The sequence below is a fragment of the Apteryx mantelli genome, chromosome 2 (assembly GCF_036417845.1).
Source record: "Apteryx mantelli isolate bAptMan1 chromosome 2, bAptMan1.hap1, whole genome shotgun sequence".
In the NCBI taxonomy this organism is placed as follows: Eukaryota; Metazoa; Chordata; class Aves; order Apterygiformes; family Apterygidae; genus Apteryx; species Apteryx mantelli.
Window position 1 is genome coordinate 71,980,908 of NC_089979.1, and position 23,693 is coordinate 72,004,600.

Genomic DNA, 23,693 nt, shown 5'->3' on the forward strand with positions numbered 1-23,693 from the left:
TCTTAAGCTATTGGGTCTTTATGTCTTTATTGTGGCTTTTCTTTTTGTGTTCTGTGTTTAGTTCTGCTTTTCTGCTGGTATTTTAGAATGAGAATAGAATATGAATGCATTTAAAAGGAGCAGGCAGCTGTTGGTACTGACAGCAGCTCTCAAACTGCTGAAATCAGTGAGTTAATAACGTGCCAAAGGACTAAAACACGTTCAGCAAGTAAAATGCTGCTGTGCACAGTTAGGACTGTCCTGTGGCATCTTCTGCCCTTTCACAATACTAAGTTCAGTGCCTCTGTAGGGCTTTAGGGAGCGCAGTGGGGAACCAGCAATGGGCAAGGGATGGAGCTGGTGATGCAGGAGTGAGGAGGGACAACGCTCAAGTGCTGACAGGGCAGGCTTGTGTGGGGAGAGGGAAAGGTGTTCAAACACATGTGCTGAAGTTGGAGAATAAGAAGATTAAAAGTTAGAGTAAAATTAAAATTCCAGCTTTAAAAGCAATGCAAGGCATGACATCCTGCTAAAATGCCCTAGCAAGAATATAGAGTGTGCACATTCAAAAGCGTATTTGGTCAATGGTACATCACTTGAACAGCAATCCAACACTAATGCTTTATTTCCTGGGTTTCTGCTGTTTGAATATCACTAAGGTCAGTGTTCTGGGCAGCTAGGAGACACCTTAAGGAAATCTTTGTTTTAGTGAAGATATTTGGGGGGGGGGAGGGGGGGAGACTACCTAGCATGTATGTTTTGCTTTTGTGGGGGAGTTTTTTGTTAGCAAGATCTGTACTTGATGATGTGTTATTTGCTCATAATGCCTGCCTGGTTCTTTCACAGTACTTGTAATCAGTATTTTCATTTTGCAGATGGAAAACAGAGGTGTGTTGCAGTGAATTTTGCTTTTCCTTGCTTTGTCAGTAAGCCACCAGTATTCTGGAGTGTAAAACTGCTTCTTGTTTGTCTTTCACCATGCACGAGGCAGATGGAGCAGGCTGTTAGTACTTTCTGCACTATGACTGCACTTATCAAGTTCCAGCTCCTGAAGTGATTTAAGATGTTACCCTGCGTTGAGTTTAGTCTTAGTCCTGCTGATGTGGCGAAGGGTAGCAAGGCTGTCATATGAAAGAAAGAGTCAGATCAGTCTGTATTTAGATTTGGATGGTGAAGTGTCATCTTGACTAATTATTAGTCTAGCTAGATTCTCCAGTTACTCATTTGGAATACTAAAGGTGGTTGTATGTTTACTCTCCTGGATGCCTATGACTCCTTCCATTTAAGCCTCAGGTAGGTAAAATTAAGTATTTGGAGGATTTCTTCAGTAAGAGAATCATACATGCCCATTTTAAGGCCAGTAATATCTTGTTCTATGATTGAGAAAATCTTTAGCAATACTGAATATATGTAAAGGACTGCATTGCCTAGTTCTGCACCTGAATAATAATTTTGACCATCTGTTGCTTAAAATCAGATAAATATCTGAGTACCATACCAGAACTTTTAATATACATGTCAGTAACTGATAATGTTGTTCCAAAAAAATCTCTTTAGCTCTTCTTACTTTTCAGTTTTCAAAGTGTTGAATTTGCTGAGTTAGCTTTCACGTTTGCTAATTTGACTTACCAGCTAGTTATGTAGCTATAGTGAGTGCAAGAGGGAGGAAACTCAGTGCCACAAGTAAGTGATCTGCCACGCAGGACTGAGATTTGACTAAATGTGTTGAAATTTTGAGGGAATGATAGGGAAGAAGTGACTGACTAAAACAAAATGGTAAATATATATTTCTTAAGTGTAGAATGCAAGCATTGCAAAGAATTGTTAAATGGCAAAATGGAAATGGCTTTTACGTATTCAATAATTGCAGAACATTAGGGTTTAGAGCTCCAAAACGTTAATGTACTGTGAAGTGAAATTTAATCAAAACAGATCTATTTATCAATCCTGTAGTAAGGCATCTGCTATTCAGCTATAGCTTTGTTTTTCTTCTAGGGCTTCTGTTGGATACCCTGACTGTTCAGGGCATAACAGTGGTTTCTGATGCATTTTGTAACTGCAGTTCAGCATTAGAAAAATACTCTGAAATATTAAAGTTCACTGATTCTAACAGATAGCATGGTTGTCACTGCAGATAACTGCTGAGCCTCTGTTTTTGATGGATTTCAAGTGAGGACATTAGGTGGAGGAGTCCTGAAACAAGTATGTATATCAGGAGTTATTTAGAAATAATGTTCCAGGTGGCCTTGTGAATTGACAAGTTCTTGGTGAACTTTCACTGAAGTTTCAGAATTTTGAGAACTGCCAAGGTGACTGGGAGGTGCAGAAACTGATAGTAGTAGTAAATATGTTAAATATGTTAAATATGTCATGTGTCCCAGAAGTATAGAGTTCCTCTGTAAAGGATCATACTCCTTTATCTCATTCTCATTATGAATGTTTGATACCAAGTATCTGTCTTTAAGGTCTGTGGAAAGTTGCTTTTCAGAGTATACCACTGAATGTTTTTCTGTAATTAAACAAGTGTTTTTCTTTCAAGCAGGGAATCATTAGCAGAGTGACAGAATCGGTGAAAAACATCGTGCCAGGATGGTTACAGAAGTATTTCAATAAAAGCGAAGATGAATGTGTAGATACAAATGAATCTACAAACCGGGAAGAGAATCCGGTAAATTTTCATCATGATTATCCAGATGAAGATACCATAGTGATTGATGGGAGAGTCACGCCTGAATCAGCAAGAATTAATTTAGAAGGTATGTGAAAAAAACATTTAGTATTCTGGCCATCTGTATTTATTCACAGATTTCTACTTTCAGATTTAAATTCCTAAAGGAAGCTGGAAAGAGGGTTTTGACAGAATTCAAAGAACTATGTTTGTGAAACTGTCTTAGCTTTAAACTGTAAACGTAATTGTGAAACATCTTGTCTAAGTATATTCTGGAAGATGTCTTACAGCTCTTGGAATTCATCAGTTAACTTCATGTACTCTATTAACCAGGTGCAAACTGTTGATATTACTCATTCGCAAGTGCTCTAGGTTACTTTTTTTTTTTTCCCCCTGAGGTCTGGAATGAAGGTTTATCTAATTTCCCAGGTTAATAAAAAACATTAATGTGTTTTGTAGTCCTCAGAACAAAGGGCTGATGATAATGTGGAATGCCAGAGGAAGGTTCATTCTTCTTATGTCCTATTTCTTTTTTCTTTGGGCTTCTTTGATCAACGTAGAGAAATTCCTTGTTAGTTTAATGGAGAACTGGGGAACCAGTGCCTGGATATGGTTTGTACCTGAAGTCTTTGAAAAGTTATATGGACCCTTGGCAAGAAGTTTCCAACTCCTTACTTTACAGTATAAAAGATTAATCTGTGTTTTATATCCAGAGCTTCTCACTAATTATTTCTGTAGTTCTGCTATGCAAATTGCATATATTCCCATTTGAGTTTCTGTTAAACTAGCAGTTTTGCAGGACTTAATTTTTAATAAGGAGATTATGTTTTGTCTGAGCACATGTAGATAACCATCTATGCATGCAAAGTCAGTTGCTTCTCTTAGTTGCTGAATCAAAAAGAATGAAGAAATACCTTAATCTGCAATGCCACCTAACTGTAAATAAGAAACTTTATAGCTTTTGTGTAGGTACAGCTTGAGCATAAGTTTGGATAAAGGAACAGAGAAGATCTTCATGACTGAGGAACACATGTTGGGTTTTCTAAAGAAATGTGTGAAAGGACCTTTCAGTAATAACAGCTGTACAGCAAACTTACCAACTCCAAGAGCTCAGGAGCAGATGGGCGCCCTAGAACCTTTAATAGCTTATGTTGCAGGCTGGGGGTTGCATATACCAATCTTACTTGCTATACTTATAAACAAACAAACAAAAAACCCCAAACAAATCCTTCTCTTAAGAAAAGCCTGTTTCATCAGCTCTGAAGTATGAATGTGCTAGAGTCTGTATTCCTTTGGTCAGCTGGCCTTTGGTCTAAAACAGTTACTTTATCTAAAATGATACTGTCCTAAAAATCTGCCAGTGCTTTGGAAACCTGATTAGTAGTACTGCAGTGGTTATGAAGCTTGAACTAGGAATTTGTATATGTTTGATTTAGTGAAAGATAGTTTTAGAGCACTTGAGTGTGGGATCAGAATTTACTGTGTTGTAAAACCTCATACTCAACTTCCTCTTAATATGACATTACTATTTATTACCGTAAGCAGTGTTGCTGTTGTAATCGGACAGTTAAATGAAACCCTATATGGGTGAGGAAGAAGTTAAATTCAGCTTCACTATTTTTGTACTGAAAACTTGGCAATAGAATGAGTATTGATAGAAACAGGTTTTGGCTTCTGTGAGCTTGCCTATAAGAAAGCTAATTGTCTCCCTGTTCCTGTTTAGAACCATCCACGAGTAGATCTGCATTAAACTTTTCGGATGTGTTAACAAGGCCTTCTCTTCATCGGAGCCACTTGAACTGTACCATGTTGGATTCCACAGTACCACATTGTCAGCCCTCTACATCTTCTGCACTTGGCATTGGCAGTCCTGGACTCTCTCTTGTAAAAGAAATAAAAGATTCTACCTCTCAGCATGATGATGATAACATCTCAACAACCAGTGGCTTCTCCTCTAGAGCATCTGATAAAGGTAACTTTTATTTTCTCAGTCTAACTTTTTTCCACAAGATGAAATACTTTGCATTCTTTGATACTCCATGTAACCTTAGTAAATAAAATAGGTGAATGCCATTTCTGGATATTGGAATTAAATTAAATTTTTAGTATTTTAGAAGTATATAATCATGTCATCTTTTTAATATAACCATGCTTAGGGATATATTTATGAGACCCTGATGTTACAAAGAGTCACTGCTGAAATACAGTCTTTTCAGCTAGGTTATATGTAAATCTTGAACTGAGATGGTGGGAACTGAACATGACTCATTGTAGCCTGACACCTAGGTTGACTGTCTGGACAGAGGAGTGACTCAATATCTGACTGACAGCTGCTTACATGTGAATAATTCTAGGTGACAAATAGAAACACAAGATGCTTTTCTGAGTTTTGCCAAGAGCAGTTGGAGATGCAGTTGGAGACCTGGGTCATCTCACTGCAGTAGGGCAAGCAGCAGTTTTGCAGCTTTTTCTAGTCCTTCATGTAGTTAAGATCTGAGGCATGATCAGCAAGCCTGCTGGAAAACTTATTCTTAAAATTGAGAGTAGATGTTGCCAGGCTTTGGCAATATAACCTGAGTCTACTGATGCTCTTTCTGGTGTTTTTTCATAAAGCACATATGGAAAACAGATCATTAAATCTGTTAGATCAGCTTTTGGGGAATCTTTCAGGTTTAAAACCCATCCAATTCTGACCTGTGCTGGCCTCCAACCCTTTATCAACATAGGAAGAGCTTTGTATCTGTATAGATGCATCTGTGTTTATGCAGTCCCCTTGCATCTTTCCATGAAAGGGAAAAATAAGAAAGACAACTCTGTGTTTGAAGAATAGTATTAATTTGCTATGAATGCTTTGAAACATTAAAGAAAAGAAGTTATATACTTAATTCAGTGAACAGATTTTGAGCTCAGGATTAATGTTTGGATTTCATACAAAATTTGAAATTGATCTGTATGAAAGAATTCTGAAGTCAAGGTTAGAGCGCTGCAGAAATGAGTATTGGGGGATTTCTTCTTTCTTTAAGACTTATTTTTCTGTATTAACTCTGAAGTTAGAGTGATCTTTAATATTAAAAGTTCTCCTTGTACACAACGTGTTTACATATTGCATCTGTCCTTTTGGCAGATATAGCAGTTTCAAAAAATACATTGGCTCCACCACTCTGGTCCCCAGAGGCTGAAAGATCTCATTCCCTCTCACAGCATACTGCATCTAGTTCTAAAAAACCTGCATTCAACTTATCTGCTTTTGGAGCGCTCTCTCCTGTAAGTACTACACAGTATACTATTTTTTAGTTGAGCTGAATGTGTATCCATTTTACTAACCACTTATCATAATATATCTCTGCAGTCACTTGGAAACACTTCTGTGTTTAAGACAAGTCAGCTTGGGGATTCTCCGTTTTACCCTGGAAAGACCACTTACGGTGGTGCAGCTGCAGCAGTGAGACAGACGAAAGGGCGAATTGCTCCTTATCAGGTATGAGAATAATGATACAGTGGGAGGGGAATTGTAATTGAAATACCAAATGGATATAGCACTCACAAAAGAGCTGTGAGGAGAGCTGAAAATGTGCTACCAGTTCCTATTCTACCAGCCTGCAAGAGTAGAAAAGAGGAATTTCTGTATAAATTCTCTTTTAACAGTTTGCCTAGACTTCTTTCTCCTAATGAAAAAGAATGACAGTAATACCCTAGTTCTAGCTAGTTGTTTCTAGTTGTGCTTTCCTCTGTTCAGTCTTTCAAAAAATTTTCATTCAAGTGCCTTCATCTGCCTCTGACTGTATTACATTAACAAATTCATGCAGTCTTTATTTAAAAAATAAAAACGATGGCATAACTATGAAAACTTGTGCTTACAGTAGCAAAAGCTACAATAGTCTAACCTGCTTGAATACTGCACTCATAAGTATATTTTATAAAACTGTGCTCTTTACTGTAATAGTATCCGAAAGGCAGCTTTGCTGATCCTTTACTCTTCTGTTATTAGAGAGAGGTATGCAGTCCAAAATGCAATCTCAGGATAAACAACAAAATGCTTTCTATTTCAATATGATTTGTGGAGCTCTTGAAGAGTTATTTGCCCTTAAGAGTTCTTAGCATCCTAAAAAGAACCAGCAAATAAAAAATGCTGGCAACTATCAGTAGCTAGAGTTGAATCTAAAAGCAAGTCAATAAAATCTGATTTGCTGGGAATGTGCATTTAAATCAAAATGATACAGATTAGAATTTTATTTAGGAACAGGAAACATGGGTTTGCTGGACTTACTCTGGCAGTCCCTTTGTGCCATGAAACCGGGGAGGGGGCGTCCTACAAGTTCTTGACTTCTGGGAAATCTTGAAAACTTGTGGTTTATTCTGACTTGGTTTTAAATCAAACTTCAGAAGACTCAAAACTTCCTTCAAGCTAGGAACTCTTTTTGGTCAGCTATTTTTATTTAAAAAAATAAATATCTATTATGCTGAAAAGAGGAACCAAAAGATTAGTTTTTTAAAGGAGAAACTAGTTTGTTTGTTGCTGCTTACTGTGGATTGCAGCCAGTCTTGCTTAATTTTTACGTGCTATGTGGTTTGTTTCCTGTCTTTACATAGCAGCATGTTAAGCATCATGTGGTTACATGAGGGGTTTAATATGCAATAAAAAAAAAAAAAGAAGAAATCTTTTTGAATGATGTTCAAAGTCATCTGATGCCAATAAAACAATTTACTTTTTTCAGTGTAATACTTAATCTTTAGATCTGTTACAGTACAAATCAGATCTTTTTAAACAGAGTTAAAAGATCTGCAGACAAATATAATCTTGGAGGAAGGGAGGAAGCATAAAAAAAGTAAAACTAGAAATTCCTGATGGCGAGTGGTATACACTGATTTTAAGATGGTATACTTATACCATCAGGAAATTCTGAGGTCTATTTTGTTACTGAAAGTACTTTCTGCAGCACAAGCCTTTGCTTGAGTTTTCTTTTCCTGATTACTGCTTCAGAGACCCTGACAGTCCCTGCTAATTCTGCTTGCACCTCTACATTTAAGTACTTCTTTTGTCCATGTTGCTTTGTCCCCTGTTCAAGGTGTATGGGGCCCCAGTTAAACTGTTATAAAGTCAGTAGAGTGTATTTTCTACTTTATGGCTTGACCTCTTAGTGAATTTGTTTTTCTCCATCGTCACTAGATTATTGGCTATATCATTTATTTAGCCATACAGGCATATTTAATTCAAAGTCAGGCGTACTAGCATTTACGATGCTAATTTTTCAGACACCAGTAAGAAGACAAATGAAAGCTAAACAAGCAAATGTGCAATCCTATGGTGTGACAAGTTCCACAGCACGGCGCATCTTGCAGTCTTTGGAGAAGATGTCAAGTCCTTTGGCGGTAAATGGCTCTCCTTTTAATTTCTTGTGTTATTAAAAACTGCAGATATGCCAGTACAAGTATAAAGATGTTCTTTATGTTATGTTCAGATTAATTTATTGCACTATTTGTTCAGCAGGATGCTAAAAGGATTCCATCTTCTGTTTCTACTCCACTGTCTTCTGTAAGTTGATAATTAAACCTCCACCTTTTTGTTGCATGAAAGCTTCTCTTAGAAAAATCTTCCTCTAATACTTAGGCTTGCTTTTTTCCTCTAGCCTGTAGACAGGAGTGTGCTGGGTATTACTGGCTTCCATTCAAAACGAAAACAGGTAAGAATCCATAATGTCCTAAGCTGAGATACATAACTTTCTCTGCTTTATAGCTATTAGCAGAATTTCACAAACTTCAAAGACAGCATACACATGAATTCAAGTTAATTTTAGCATTCTACGAAGTATAGCTGTCCTGGCAGTGCACATATTGTTAAAAAATATCTTTATGCCCACACTAAAGGAAGGGCTGTGAAGATTATTCAGTTTAAGGATGATGTTATTTTTGTATTATGGTATCTTGATACGTCAATCAAGAACAAATTTTCTGGAACACACACAGTTTTATGTTGTGCTGTAACTTGAAGTTAAGCTACATGTTGAATTTTGTTTTTAGGAGAACTTTCTCTTGGAGAAATCATCAGAAATGAAAAAATATTACTTGAGTTGTCATAGAAATTTTGTCAGACTTCTATGTTCATTTCAGTGCAAAAAAGTAGCACTTCTTTTTATTCCTTCTTGATGTAAGAAGAGGAAAATTGTTTTGTCACTTGTGTAATCCTGTGTTCCTAAATTCCTTTTCTAAGGTGGCATTAAATTGGTGGTAATGCTGTAGTAAATCATGATTTCCTTCATTTTTTCTTAAGAAGTGAAAATTAGTCATGTTTTTTAACTGAACTTTAATATTGGGTATTGTTGGGTTTATTCAATTCTGAAACCCACAAAAGGCCACTTTAACATCAGGCAACTGAAGGAACAAAAAGATGATTTTCCTTCCATGCAAATTTTCCATCTGCTGTTTTAATGAGAAAGTGGACAGAATGTCCCAAGTTTCTGTCCTAATCTCTTGATTAAGAGTATAACTGTGTTTACAAACACTTCAGAACTTAAAAAATCTCAGATTTCCTGTACTATTTTTTTACCATGTGCTAAATTACAGAGACATTGAAAAGTAAAGGATATGATTTCTTTACTATAAATGGTATCCAAAATAATTGAAAACAAAGCTGATATGGATTCTCAATTAAATTGTGGAACTACACCTGTGATGAGACATTAAGAAAGATCTACTAGATTTGCAACAGACAGCCTGGAGTTGTCAGCCGGTAAAGGAATGTTGCACACAGCTGTCACTGGGTGAAAGAAGAGAAATTGTCTATTCCCATGTTAGAATTCATAATGTTTGGCATGGAAAGGGAAGCCCTTGATGAGACGTAATTGTTTGCCAAGGAGAAGGTAATGTGTTTTGCTGTTAAAGCAAATGTGTAGTTGCCAGAACACTTGTGCACTGAAGCAAAACATTTGCAGCGGGTAGCAGTGATGTGGTACATTTTTCTTATTCTAAGGGTCTGCACAAGGCAGAATAGCTCTCACACATCTAGCTGGGCGACTTCTATTTTTTCAATTTTAGTCATTTACATTTAAAACCATCAATGAACCATTCTTCTCTCAAAACAAAGTTGTGAGCTTAAAACACATTTTATTCAAGGCTTCAAAATCAATATAATCATTTTTAGAAAGAAATACTTTTAATTGTTTTAGAAATGGTACAGTGTGAACTTTATTAGCAAGAGTTAGGGGGATACTGTCAAATTAACGCTGCATTGTAAGCACAGTTTTCTGTTGATACCAATTGAAATAGCACACATCCTTAAGACGAAAGCAGATGGAGCCTCTGTAGAAGTTGTAGTCTTTTGGGGTCACTTTTCTGTTTGACAATTAAGTCAGTTTTGTATTGAGGAAGGTCAGTTCTAGAATGTACAGTGCTTTCTCTTAAAAATTAATTTTGGCCTTTGAAAATGCTTTGAAAATGAAAGACAAATACTTTAGGCTTGTTTGATGCAAACCTAAAACTTTGGATCATATTTGAATGAATAATGTTTCCTCCTAAGATTATTTGACAGCATTTTTTTGAAAGTGCTCTAGAGATCATGTAACTTCAAAGGAGGAAAATGTAGGAAAAAACAAAGCCCAGGAGCCTGGCTAATTAGCTGCTTAACAATTTGAATGTTAAATTAATGATTTAAGTTACTAATAAACTTATAATGTGGGAAGGGGAAAGGAAAAGATGGGAGCATATTATGGTAATATTTATTATTTTGATTGTAATAATATGAATTATTGTGTCTATAAAGTTAATTGCAAAATTTTGAAATAGGACACAGTCAGACTTTGGCTACTTATTTGGCTTTGGGGATTTCGTACCTGGTTTTGGGGCAAATTTCCCTCTTCAGTTGAATACTTCTCACTTTCTCAAACCATTTTCACTGGGAGCCAAAACTGATGGGAGATTTATAGTACTGTAATTTTTTCATAAATGAATATTGTAGTTAAGTTGGGCAGGTGCAAATATAAATTGATTGCTTCTTCCCTTTTCAAAGATGGAAACTCAACATCCACCTGTCCAGAAACTTGTGACACCGAAGGCAATCTCTCTGTCAGCGAGTCGGACCCAGTATTTTAAACCATCTTTGACTCCAGCTACTGATTCCACTAAAGTTCGCCAGAGAGTAGATACAAAGCACAAAGTAAGTACATTTTCTGATCCTTGTCTGCCTGTTTTTACAAGCTTGGAGTATTTCTAACTAATTCCTCTACTAATATGCTCTTTCCTGGCAGAGAATACTGATAGTATGTTTGAGGTGAGAGTTAAGGCAGTAGGAACCATTCTGAAAGGAATATTTGAGTTTTTATGGATTTAATTATATTTATGGAACAGTAAATGTCTGGTGGTTATTTTCACAATGTAGTGATGTGCTATTGGCTGGGGCTGTACTCAGGGGAAAAAAAATTAAAAGACAACACCTTACTTTCCATATGCTCCTCTATGTTAAAGTTCTCACTGATGGAACATGCTAAGGTGTATAAATTCTCTTTCAGATGAGGTATGTGCTCCAAGTGAGATTTCTAACAATAAGTGTGATTATCAGTTTTGATAATTTTTGGTGTAGATGGAGTCCCTGTTAAACTTTCCTTAAAAGAAGATTAGCATTTTTTTCAGAAAACAAACAAAAAACCCCTGTGGTTCCAGTATCAATTAGTCGAGATGTAAAAATGGTCAGGTATTAAATCTATGGGCTTTGTTAGGCAGGAGATCAGACAAGATAATCACACTGGTTGCTTCTTGCATTTAAATCTCTCCATCTCTGTGTGTTTAACCTGTGTAGTCTTTCTTTGATGGAGAGTTCCAAAATGCACATAGCAGCAACTGCTTGGGTTTTTTTTTTTTTTGGTGAAAATAGGATTATTAAAAAAGTACACCCTTTTTATGGGTTGGTAAATTAACCCAGATTTTGATTAGAAAACTTGGTTTGAGTCTTGTATCATTTAGATCACATTTTGTTTAAAATAATTATGTCTTGTGGCACAGCTTCTGACATTTGTTTTAGTATAAAGGATTTTGTCAGTTCATCCTCAGGGCTGCCTGAAGTAGCATTGCCTGTTTTAGCTGCAAATTTAACTGAAGTGTACCTTGAATACTGAGTCCAGGGACAAACTTAAGTAGATGAGGTATATTTAATGGTGTATTAAAAAAAAAAAAAAAAATCCCCCAAAATCCCCACAAAGCATAAGAGTTGTTGTTTGACTTTGCTTTGTGTATAGAATATTAATGCATTCAGATAAACCTTCTAATAAACCAAACCTAAATTGCAGGGGATGAGAGAGAAGAGTTTGCCTGCAGAACAGCAAGTAGAATCACCTGAAAGGTATGAGAAATCTATTGTTAGTTTTCTTCCTTCAAATAAGGATTTTAAATCATCTCCTTTGTTACTACAGTCTTCATGCTTGTCTTCTTTGGAAGGGCAGTAACAATATAAAAATGAATGGGAAATTCTGTGAAAATTTTTTTATTATGAGAGCTATGAAGTATGCGAATTCTGTTTAAAGATCAATTTATGTGTGAGAAAAGTGTTAATTTTATGAAAAGAAGATGAACAAGAATAAAATTATTATATCAGTAATTCTTTTTTTGCCCAAATATATGTTCTGACTAGGATATGAAGATGGGAAGCAAGGTTTGTATGATGCCATATCCACAAAAAGGATACTTACCTTTCAAGGCCTAATTATTTTTCTTTCTCTAGGAAGTATGGATAGTTTTCTAGTTAGTTCAACTAAATTTCTGATGTTACTAAGTTTGATTTGGCAGATCATTTTGCAGTTTGTCGGCTGGATTACTATTACATGAATGAAGCCATTTGTCCATCCTGGTGTTCGTTAGGGAAACAGCTATTAGTTTTATCTTTTTATCTAATTGCTGGAGTCTGCAAGGTCTGTCATAAAGGACAGAGTGCTTTCAGAAGGAGTCTTTATAAGGTAAAGTAACAGCTTGTAGTTCATGAGTAGGTTTGGTTTTCAATTAAAAAAACCCCCAAACCTGGAAGGAGTTTTTCTGAGGGGGGGGGGTATGGAGGGTGTTTTGTTTTGTTTTTCTTTTAGTGCTCCTTCCGTGGAGAAGTCACTTCTCTGCTTTGTGAGTTAGCATGAAAAACAGGAGTACTTCAGAATCATCTAATGCCAAATGTTAACTAGTCTCTAAAACAAAAAAAAATGCGGGAGAGTGAATAATTGTATTTCTTCTGTGCTTATGTTGATCAGATTTTCTTGTGTTACACTACTTGGTTTAGGTTGAGGGACTTAACTCCAAATAATATTGATGGCTTTCTCTTCTGGGCAAATAACTGTTTTGGGTAATGAGTGAATTAAGACACTTTGCTGCATTATGTGTTTTTGAGGATCTGTTCTTTTCAAAGAACAGTAGTAGGACATTGTATTTTGTTGTCTCTGTAGTCATCTTCCAAGCAGTTCTTAAGCCTTGGGCATTCTGTAGCTTGCAAAGAACCCGCTGTGCCTTGGCATCTCCTAGTTTGACTCCACAATAAGGACCTTTCCAGCGGCGTGAGAGCCCGGCTCTCAGGTTCTGTGATAGCTGCAAGCAGGTGTTAGGTTTTCATTGCGGTTTTTCAAACTGTTCTAAATGTTCTTTGGTAGCGTTCCTTTAATCTCCTCTGTGTGGAAAGGAAGTCCAGCAACTGACACTACTTTTAATTTGGTTCACAGATTTTAGTGCTTTGTTTTACTTTTGCCTCTGGAGTAGATAGATGGTCCTGTTGGGTGCCATGTTTTGGCACAGGAACCCAACACTGATAAGTGGCAGCTGGCAAGAGTTCCTTTTTTGCAGCTACCCGGGGGTATTTTGGTAAAGCTTTCTTTGGCCTACCAAATGGATTTTAATTTTTAAATCTGGATCAGAATTGTAGATTGGATTTATTTGCTGAAGACAGGAAACTTTATTCTTAGAAACTGACAGGTGTTTACAGGAAAGAGGACTACGGGCTATTCTGGGCAGGCTATAATTGTCTGAATAAAGCTCTGTTTTGACATAAGATTTTTTTCAGAATTCTAATTGATTGTCAGTTTGGATTAGAAAAAAGTCTGAGCATATGGCCTTAAAGATCTGGTTGCCTCTCAGTGGTTACTGTGCTAAAAGCTCAGCAGACTGTTTTCAAGGATCTGACCAGTTCAGATCAATTCTCCTCAGTCTTCTGGAAACTTGACCTGGTGTCTTCAAACTTGATCAAATATACTTTTGTAATGGCTGACTGCTTAGCTATAAGGTGAGCTTTAAGATAGTAATTTTTTTTTTCCATGGATACTTCATTTTGATGCAGTGTTTTTTATTGTTGTTGCTACTCCCTAGCACACTTTGGTTTGGTTTGTTTTTTTTTCTTTCCCATTTGGATTAGGAAATCTTTCTGGTTTTGATCTAGGCTTTTGTAATGAAAAGAGAAATGCCTTTGTATGCCTTACAAAAGGGATCTGTATTCATGCCTGAAAAGACTTTTGGAAGGTTGGCACACCCAAACGCCCCTGCCGCTTTTGCTAATGGCCCCGGGGAAGCCAGAGCTGCTCCTGAAGCCTTTGCCATACTGTCTTGCTGCACAAGTCTAAACCTCTGTATTCCTAGGAGCTGTAGGCAGTCGTCTCATGTGTATTATGTATGTGTACACACACCCACACACACACACCCACAATACACGTTCATCATGGAATCAGGGAACTGGTAGTTGAAATTTCCACTCTCCGGACTATTAAAAGGAAACATTAGAAAATAACAGTCTGAATCAGTTTTTCTATTTCTAGTCTTCTGGCTCAGTCATCACTCCCATATGGATGTTGTGACTGTTTCTCATATAGGTCCTTCTCATGGCTGCTTGTATTAAAATAGTTCTTACTATTTAGAACATCAGGTATTTACCAACATTTGGCAACTTGTGAAACAGCTTTAGTTTTTTCTGATTCTGATTAGGTTTCAGTTCCAAGACAAATAATGGCTATGATAACTTGAAAAAATAAGTTGATAAGTTTTTTGGGTTTTTTTTCTTTCTCCGATCTGTGTACTGTTTTTCTGTGCCAGCAATTTGACATACCCCAAATTCAGTACTCCTGCATCCAATGGTCTATCTTTGGGAGGAGGAGTGAGTGGTGGTGGCAAGATGAGAAGGGAAAGAGGAGTACGTTATGTATCAAAGCCTGGGCAAGAACAACAGGTAAGTGACTCTCAGATAATTTCTCTCACTGAGATTACTGAAGGAACTAGTTAAGTATGTATAGTTTAGAAGTTCAGAAGTAGTAGAAAAAAGTGAGCAGTGGGCAAGAATGACAATTTTGAGCTAGTTTTCACTGCTTTTACTGGACAGGCAGTAGATGTAGTGTAACGTGGAAAGAGATTTTGCATAAATTAAAATGATCTGGTAGACTAAGGTGGGGAGATCAGGATTCCTTTTGAAAACTTGCTTTATCTTAGTATAGTCCATACTTATGCTTAACTTTGTTAACAAATTGGGGTGGTAGAGGGTGAGAAAGTAATGTCTTGTAAAAGAGAAAAATAAAAATAAAAATTTACCACTTCAGGAAGTGGAGGAACCAGTACTACCGAAAATATCCTTACCCATCAGTACTACATCGTTGCCTCAGTTTAGTTTTAGTTCTCTTACAAGTAATGCTGTCTCATCATCACCAAGCACTGTTTCAACATCAGTGATGAACAAGGTAAATCTTTGTTGTATATTCTTAGTATTTCTTAAGATTAGTATGCATGTGCTTTGTTGCATGCTGAGTTGTTCCAGGGTGCTCATGAAACTAATCAATATTAGTTTATATCCAGTTGAATAAATTAGGGTTGATTTGTATTCTGATTTGGGGAAAAAAATGCATACAGATTTTGATTCAGCTTCTCTTCATCTTACACTTTGCAAACTTCTGGTTAATGTAGCCGTATAACTGTTTCAAATGCTATGGAAATTTTGTTTGGATTTTTATGCCAAGTTATTTAACAAATTAGAAGTAGTATTAATGGTCATATAAGCCTAGGGTAATGTCCATTAATTGGAATATTATTGAAATAAAATAAACATTTAAATTATTTGTGTATATTTTGAAGCAGATATCTGCTTTAATATGTTGAAGTATTTGCTGCCACTCTTTGACTTATGTTTACTCAACGCAGTTGACCTGAGTTTAAGGTTCTTAAGCTGCCTGCTCTTCTTTTCTGTATATTTAATAAATTTAGAACTGAGTAGCATCTCAATTTTTGTATTGTGGTCTATGGCATTTGGTTTTGAAAATGCTGTACTATATACTCATTTGCAAACTTCATTTTGAGTTACTGTGTTTCTTATATGTGGATTAGAAAGAAATCTCAAACATGAGATTTCCCAACTTTGCTGCAGAACTACTGTTGGATAGTAAATTCAGGTAGTTGATGTTGTTTCACCAGCATGTTTTTCCTTGAGATACAAATCTTAATTCTGTTGAAAATATAGGTACAACTAGCAAGTAATGTTGGCAGTCCTGTGTTCAGATTTTCATCCCCAATTGTAAAATCAACTGAGGCAGAAGTGCTACCTCCATTGTCTGTAAGTAAATATTGTAGAAGCTTAACTTTTTTTTCAGGATCTTAGTAGAATGTTGCAGAACAATAAAATAGAGTTGGCTTCAATAAGGGGGAAACGAATATATAGGTTTCTGGCATATGATTTGTTATTCAGCATGTATACTTATACTTAAAGTTTATAGAACAGATTTCAGTTTTATATTTGTGTGAAATTTTATTAAAATTTCTTTTGTGTCAGAATTTGAAAGCTTTTTTTTCTTTTTTTTCTGTAGCAGATCGGGTTTACGTTTAGTGTTCCTGTTGTAAAATCAGCAGAGCTTTCTGGATCCAGTGATACGCCAGTGACATCCCTACTTACCCTAGGTAACTGAAATTTTAGCATTTCAGGTTGGAGATGTTGATTTATTTTTGAATCATAAATACTAAATCTGTTTTTCTGTGAGCATGTTAGCAATTTCAGGAAGCAAATGCATATGGTTTCATGAGTTTCAGAGATGGTAAAGAAGTTTGTTTTTAGTATTTCCTATCAAAGCAAGGTGTTTCAGTGTTTGTAGCTCATCATTAAACTACCTCTTTCTGTGGACCTAGCTCTCCAAACTACAGTCTCAGTAGGATGCTCTGCTTCTTGCCTCCTTTAGAACTGGGCTCAGTCTATTGTACATTTCCCTTGATGTACTGTATTGCTCGCTCAGAATCAGCTTTAGGCTATGTGGAGAGGAGAGCTTCAGAGGCATGTGAAGGACAACTGCCATGACAGTGTAACAATGTGCGGAGACTTTTTTTGGCATAATGTAACTGGAAGTAGAACTTGGTTCAGTTGTCCAAACTGAAACTTGATTAAGGCTGACACATTCCAAAATGAAATTAAGCTTTCTTGGTAGAAGATCTGCGATTTTCAGGGAGGAAGTAAATATATTTAGAGTGTTGGTTTTACTTTCACTTAATTGGAGGAAAAAAGTACTTGCAGTTTTTCCATCAGAATTATTTTTTAGGCACTCTAAACTTTTTAACAGAATTGGTATTAATTTTTAGTTATGAATTGACTTTAAATAGGAGACATGTATATGCTCTAGAAATTAAAAAGTATTTTTTATTTGCTGTAAGTACAAAGTTCTGGACGTCTGTGGTATTTTTCAGTGACAGATCTGCTTTTTCTGTTGTAAATACATTGTAAATATTCATATACTGAAGTATATGAGTTGGAAATTTTTGTTTTTAGAAAATGTGAATGTGTTGTTTTAAGCGGATTGCTCTGTGAAAGATCTTTTTTTGTTGTTTTTAAAGACACCACCACTGTAAACAGCACCAGCAATAAGAAGGAAGAAAACGAAGAGTACGATGGCCCCTTCAAACCTGCAAAAGTCTTAAAAGAAGGGAGTGTGTTAGATATTCTAAAAAACCCTGGTGAGATGATGAACTACTTTTTAAAAGACACTGCGTAAAACATGTTAGCATACATTGATAAAGAACTTTAATGTCATGATTAATATAATATTAGCTATGAAGACGCATGTAGGAGTACATTGCATAAGCACTGCGTCTGTTAAGATGGGTCTGCCCCTTCTATCATAAGTGGCTTATAATGCTGAAAGGAAAACTGCAACTTCAAAAACAAATGGATTGCAGCTCCTTTATGTGTTGTAAGAGAAGTGTAAAGAGAATTAGTCAAATAATCAGTGTTCCATTTTAAATAAATAAAATTTAAAAATAGAATTGTTAGGAAAATTTTTGTAAAGCTCAACATGCCTCTCTCACCTTCACCAGTCCTCGTGGGAAAAAAAAGAAGAAAAAAAAAGATAGTTTTGTTCCTAAAGAGATTTCAAAAGCTGCAAGTCTTTTGGCCTTTTGTTAAAACAATTACTATGGATTGTATTTTAAATTTTAAACAAAAGTGGTATGTTTCACTTCAGCTTCAGTTGCTTCAGGATATTTTTTTGATGAAGGGACAAATTTTTATACTTTTTAAGAAGACGGTACCTTTTTTATATTAGAAGGAGCTAAAAGACAGAAAATACATACTGCATGCATTTGGTTTAAGGAAAGGCCTATGAGTGAGGTGGCAAATTATTTATCAGTTTAAGAGAAGCAGGATCTAAATCCACGTTGCTCAGAGACTCAACTTTAAAAAAATGAATTAAAAGTAATTTGAGCTACTATTCAAGATGCATTGCCTTAATGTTTTCTTGAGTGTTTCAATATTAGTACTTCGTATTTTCTGTAAAGTTGGCACCTTTAAATAGGATTTGGCCTGTATGCGATGCATTTAGAACACAGATTATAGATATGAGACAATTAATTGCTCTGTCCTTCTCATTTTTTTGTTCCTTAATGTTCGCCATCAGTGGGGAAATACCATGTAGATAGCTGCTCCAAGCACAAACTTCTGTACAGTTGCTGAAGTAAATGTGAGTCAGCTGCTACAGCAGGAATAGCTTTAGAAATTTGATTTGAGTGGACGTAGCATCTTAAAATGAAACTGGATTATTTCCGTTCGTGGATGTGATAGCTTTCAGTGCTGTTCATAAGAGTGCCAAGCAGTGAAGGTTTTGCTTAAAACTTTCTTGGAAATTAAGAGGTAAATGAAGCTTTAACTAAATGTTCTGTTGTGTCCCAGTGCAGCATATGAAATTTCATCCCTTTAGATAAGATTTCCAGGGGCTTCCTGTTACACTTTGTCAGAATATGCAGTTGCAACCATTGGCACTTGGGTTTACATTTATGCCGTCTATTATTACAAGTGGCTTCGTTACGGGCAGTGAGGTGCCGCTTTAGTGGTAAGCTCTTCCTGTTTGTTTGTGTCTTTTCTAGGCTTTACTGCTCTGAAGGCCCACACCTCTACAGCTGCACAGCCTGTTACAGCAAGCACAGTGGTCTATACAAGACCCGCAATAAGTAGTTTTTCTGCAGGTAAAGAGACCTCTAAACAAGCTTCATCGTATTGGCAGTCTGACACGTGCAACCCATGTCTGCAGAACAAGGCCACGGATAGCAAATGCGGAACCTGTCAAGCTGCTAAAGTGTCGACAGCTGAGAGTACAAAACAGACGATAAGCTCGAGTCCAAGCAGCATCTCTAAGTCCGCAGCCCCCACAGCAGGGGCGCTGGGCTTTGGAGACAAATTTAAAACAGCACCTGGAACATGGGATTGTGATACGTGTCTAGTCCAGAACAAACCTGAAGCTACCAAATGCATCGCGTGTGAGACACCAAAGCCTGGCACAGGAGTAATGCCTGCTCTTACACTGCCAGCAGTCACGGACACCTCGGCGACAGTTACTTCCTCCTCCAGCGGCACTGACGCAGCGGTCGCCCCGGGGTTTGGAGACAAGTTTAAGAAGCCAAAAGGCTCCTGGGACTGTACAGTGTGCCTTGTGTCAAATAAGGCCGAAGACAGCAAATGCGTAGCCTGTCAGTCCGAGAAACCAGGTATGTGGTTTTGCCTCCTCTTGCTTCACATCTCAGCTTCTGCAGATTCTTCACAGAATAAAATGAATTGCTCATTTAAACAACAGATCCGAAGCAGAAGAGCTGTATGGCCAAGAGGGAGGATGGATTAGTACCTGCCTGCAGGAGCGATTACAGGCGCTTCTGAGGTGTCAGCCAAGACTCAGCCTGGCACGTGAATTGAACTGACTGGGGAACGTATTAGTACAGAGCTGAAGCCAAGCAAAAATAGCGGGCTTTTGCAGCTGGTCAGGAAAGACGGCTGGCTTGGACGCCTTAATTAAGCTGCAGCCAATTTACTAACTTTCCCTGGGGAAAAATGGAGGAGTTAAACATTACTGCTTTTTCTCCTTCAAAACAGGATTAGAAACAGTATTTACAAAACATGGCTGAAAATGCCTTGGACCCACCATTTGTACGCAATTGAGGGGAGGTAGGAAGCCAGGTTTCAAGACTGTGTAGACTTAACCAGTCTCCTTAAACAAACCCCTGTGTGCAGACACACCTGTGAAGGCCAGGGGTAGCCCTCCAGACCACGAGTGACCCTTTGGGTGTGTTGTCCATTGTTTCCCCTTCCAGGCGATTGTAACTGATTTTGAGTGTGGTGAATTTATTGTTGTTTAAAGCATAAGTAACTATTTCACTGTTGAATTTCTTTGGCTGTAAGCATCATTTAATACACGGTTACAACCACCAAGAACACCTTTTCAAAGATGTCCTGAAAAAAAAAAAACCCTGGACTCGATTTTGCTTTTGTAACCGTCCCCAACAGTAAGAGTGAAATGTCTTCAGCTGGGATGATGTGTTTCAGAGGGAGGTTATTCTCTTGGACACTGGAGTGATCAGCTTTAGAGTGATCAGCTGGCACTTTTGCCTTTCATTCGCGGCAAGGAGGAGTTTTGGAAAGGAGGGCTTTACTGTGACCATTGTGGGGCAGAGAACTGCCTAGTTATGTTGCACTGGTCAAGGGGAAGAGCGATTCCAGTCAAAGGAGAGGATAAGAATTCTCTCAATGTGCTGGGGAAGAGAAGACCCCTTCCTGTCTTCACGGTTTTGAACTGGAGACATTAAAAGTCACCTTCTCGTAAAAGTCACCCTCAGTGGTTTAAAACTGTAGGGGCGAGTGCGGGAATTGCCTTCCATCCAGAATGCTTTTGCGTTCTGGAGTCCCACTTCAGTCCTCATATGTGTGACGCTAAAGTTGTCTGTTGCGGTGCCACATCAAGTGACACCTCTTCCTCTCCGGGGGGGGGGGGGGGGGGGGGGAGTCCAAAGGAAAGTGTTGTCTCTTTGGGACCTCCTTATGGCGGTTTCTGCCGCTGCTGAAAACAGCGTCGCTTGTGTAACTGGGCACAGAGTTGGGGATTTGGGAGTCTTGAGTTCCTTGCCTCTTTTTTGTCGTGGTGTAGCTTTGAACAAGTCTGTCTTTGGAACTGGCTGATGAATCAGCCTGATAAATGGTTCACAGCCTCACATCACCTTACAGTGACTGTAAGCTGAGTAGTGCTAACACCGACTAACAGTTACTGCTGTCACCAGAAACGCGTTCTGTAGTTTTAGCTGAGGATGGCACCTTTCATTTACGCCCAAAATGGGCCGTGTTGCTGCATCATATGAAACACACTTGCTGTTAGTGTGTGACATTGGTTCCATTTGTGCTTAAAATTATGTAATAGGTTATAAAGAAGAAACTGGGTATTTCTATTACATTCCTTAGGTTCTTGGATTGAGTTTGCCTGAAGTGACTTAACTTACTGGGCTTTGCACTGTAGTACTTTGTCCACTTCACAAGCTAGCAGGCATTTAAGAGTTCCTCAAAGTGCTTGTGTTCACTTTAGTTAAACAGCCTGCTTAAATATTATTTTCCTTAACGCTTAGGGAGCTCAGTGCCTGTGACCAGTAGCAGTGCTTCTGCCTTTTCTGCTTCTTCTGGAGGATTGCTGGATTTAGACAAATTCAAGAAGCCTGAAGGAAGCTGGGACCGTGAGGTCGGCTTGGTCCAAAACAAAGCAGAAGCCACCAAATGTGTAGCCTGTGAAAATGCAAAGCCAGGCACCAAAGCAGAGCTCAAAGGTAATACTCAATGAGGAAAAGGAGCGTGTGCATTCTGTGATATATTTTCTTTTTTTTCAGTAGTACTGTAATATTTCCTTTGAGGTACAGCAGACCTGTTCATTTTTCCTCCAGGAATTTTGCTTAAGTAAGGTAATGTGCCTCCATTTCCCACCCCCCTGAGCGAATTTATGCTTTTTAGAGAAGAGCTTTGATTAAGGGCATACTAGTTCTTTACATGCCTTATGTTCTGCTCGTCTGAAGTTTAGACTTAAGGGGGGGGGGAAGCATGATCTTTGAAATAAGTTATTAGTATATTTTTCAAAGTCGGGGGTGGACAAAAGAATGCCTTTGTGAAAAGGTGCATGTAGAGAGGGGGTATTTTGTTTTGGGGTTGAGGTTTTTGGTAAAGCAGCTTTGTTGCAAAGTTAACATTATTGCTCCTTTTGCAGGGTTTGGTACTGCTCCTGTGTCCTCAAATGCTGCAACGCCGTCATTTACATTCGGTGTTCGGTCATCATCCTCTGACTCTTCTTGTACATTAGGCAGCTCAAGAAGTTTTGCATTCAGTGAACAAGGGGCCTTCAAGTTTGGTATTGCATTTGAATCTGCATCCTCCAACACTGGGACTGGGGGATTTAAGTTTCCCAGCAGTTCAGGGGACTTCAAATTTGGAGTTTCCTCCTCAGACTCCAAAGCCGAAGACTGTAAGAAAGAAGAGAAAAACAGCAGTTTTACTTTTGGACTTCCACCTACGAGCAGCCAGGCTCCTTCAACGTTTCAGTTTGGGGCAGGGAGCCTGGGGCAGCAGGAAAAGAAGGAGGAACCAGTCTTGGGAGGCTTCGGTTTTGGCACAAGTTCTACTTCTTCCATAGCTCCCACTGAGAGTAAGACAGGAGTCAGCGGCTTCGGTTTTGGAACCGTGGCAGAAAAGGAGGTTGCGTCGGCTTCCTTTGCGTTTAAGAAGTCCGACGAGAAAAAGGACGAAACTCCTTCCACAAAGGCAGGCTTCTCTTTTGGCAATGTGGAGTCCGCACCTGCCTCACAGTTTGTTTTGGGAAGGACAGAAGAGAAACAGGACCCTGTCACTTCTGCTGCTCCACTAGTGTTTGGAAAGAAAGCTGACAGTGAAGAGCCAAAGGCACAGCCTATCTTTTCATTTGGGAAGCCTGAGCATACCAAAGAGGAGAGCACAGCAAAATCTACGTTCAACTTTAGTTTCATAAAACCCTCAGAGAAGGAAACTGAGCAGGCAAAGCCAGCTTTCGCATTCGGGGCACAAACCAGTACTTCAGGTAACAGGACGTCTTTTGGCTTCGCTCGTCTGCGCGTACGCATCAAACAATACCTCTGAAGCCATACTAGACAAAATGGATGTATGGCATTTGACGTATGAATGCTTAGAGCTTTAGAAAAGGCTTTACTCTCTGCCGCGCGTCCGTCTTTATGGTTGTTGACGTGTAGAGAATTTGCAGCAATCCCTTTCTAGATTTCAGTGAGTTTTAACATTAGGGTTAAACAAAAAATCCACCAGACCTCAAAGAACCTGTATTACATCTTGCGCAAGCACAGAAGTTGTTACTGTCTCAATGGTAACAGCATAGTTGGGGATAAAATCTTTAGTATGGTGCAATATAGAGGCCTTACTCTAGCATTTCTTTTCATAGGGAAAGGGAACGAGAGAAGAGAATATTCCCGTGCAATTGCATCTATGCTACAGGGTGTACTGCTGTAACCCTACTGTTACAAAGCTATAAACATGGCTTAATAGATTTAATCATGCAGTATTGTATTTCGTTAATTTGTTGAAAGACCACAGTGAAAAATGAAGTTTCTTTAGTGACCATCACTGTGTGAGAAATTCTGGTTGTTAAATTCCATTTGTATCATCTAGCAACCGTCTCTTATAAAACAGAATTCTTTATTAGCTTCTGAAGGTTTATATGAAAGGACATCTGTAAGTTACCCTGAATAAAAGCAGTGCACAGATTATATTGATTTTAATCACAGTATTTGTATGGTTGAACTGCTA

General features: G+C 37.9%; 1 protein-coding gene across 5 annotated transcripts in view; it reads left to right on the forward strand.

The window, feature by feature from the left end:
* The window catches only part of NUP153 (nucleoporin 153), a 43,142-nt gene that overhangs the window by 13,502 nt on the left and 5,947 nt on the right, over window positions 1-23,693 (forward strand). For 3 of the 5 annotated variants that reach the window (XM_067290867.1, XM_067290872.1, XM_067290871.1), the window contains exons 2-18: window positions 2,519-2,735; window positions 4,371-4,619; window positions 5,772-5,911; window positions 5,997-6,125; window positions 7,901-8,017; window positions 8,133-8,180; window positions 8,275-8,328; window positions 10,650-10,796; window positions 11,923-11,975; window positions 14,687-14,819; window positions 15,184-15,321; window positions 16,095-16,187; window positions 16,438-16,528; window positions 17,450-17,569; window positions 18,974-19,591; window positions 21,488-21,682; window positions 22,114-22,956. In XM_067290867.1, the coding sequence (XP_067146968.1) occupies window positions 2,519-2,735; window positions 4,371-4,619; window positions 5,772-5,911; window positions 5,997-6,125; window positions 7,901-8,017; window positions 8,133-8,180; window positions 8,275-8,328; window positions 10,650-10,796; window positions 11,923-11,975; window positions 14,687-14,819; window positions 15,184-15,321; window positions 16,095-16,187; window positions 16,438-16,528; window positions 17,450-17,569; window positions 18,974-19,591; window positions 21,488-21,682; window positions 22,114-22,956 (3,385 nt within the window). The remainder of the gene's footprint in view (window positions 1-2,518; window positions 2,736-4,370; window positions 4,620-5,771; window positions 5,912-5,996; window positions 6,126-7,900; window positions 8,018-8,132; window positions 8,181-8,274; window positions 8,329-10,649; window positions 10,797-11,922; window positions 11,976-14,686; window positions 14,820-15,183; window positions 15,322-16,094; window positions 16,188-16,437; window positions 16,529-17,449; window positions 17,570-18,973; window positions 19,592-21,487; window positions 21,683-22,113; window positions 22,957-23,693) is intronic. The other 2 variants (XM_067290868.1, XM_067290869.1) reach the window with 2 other exon arrangements.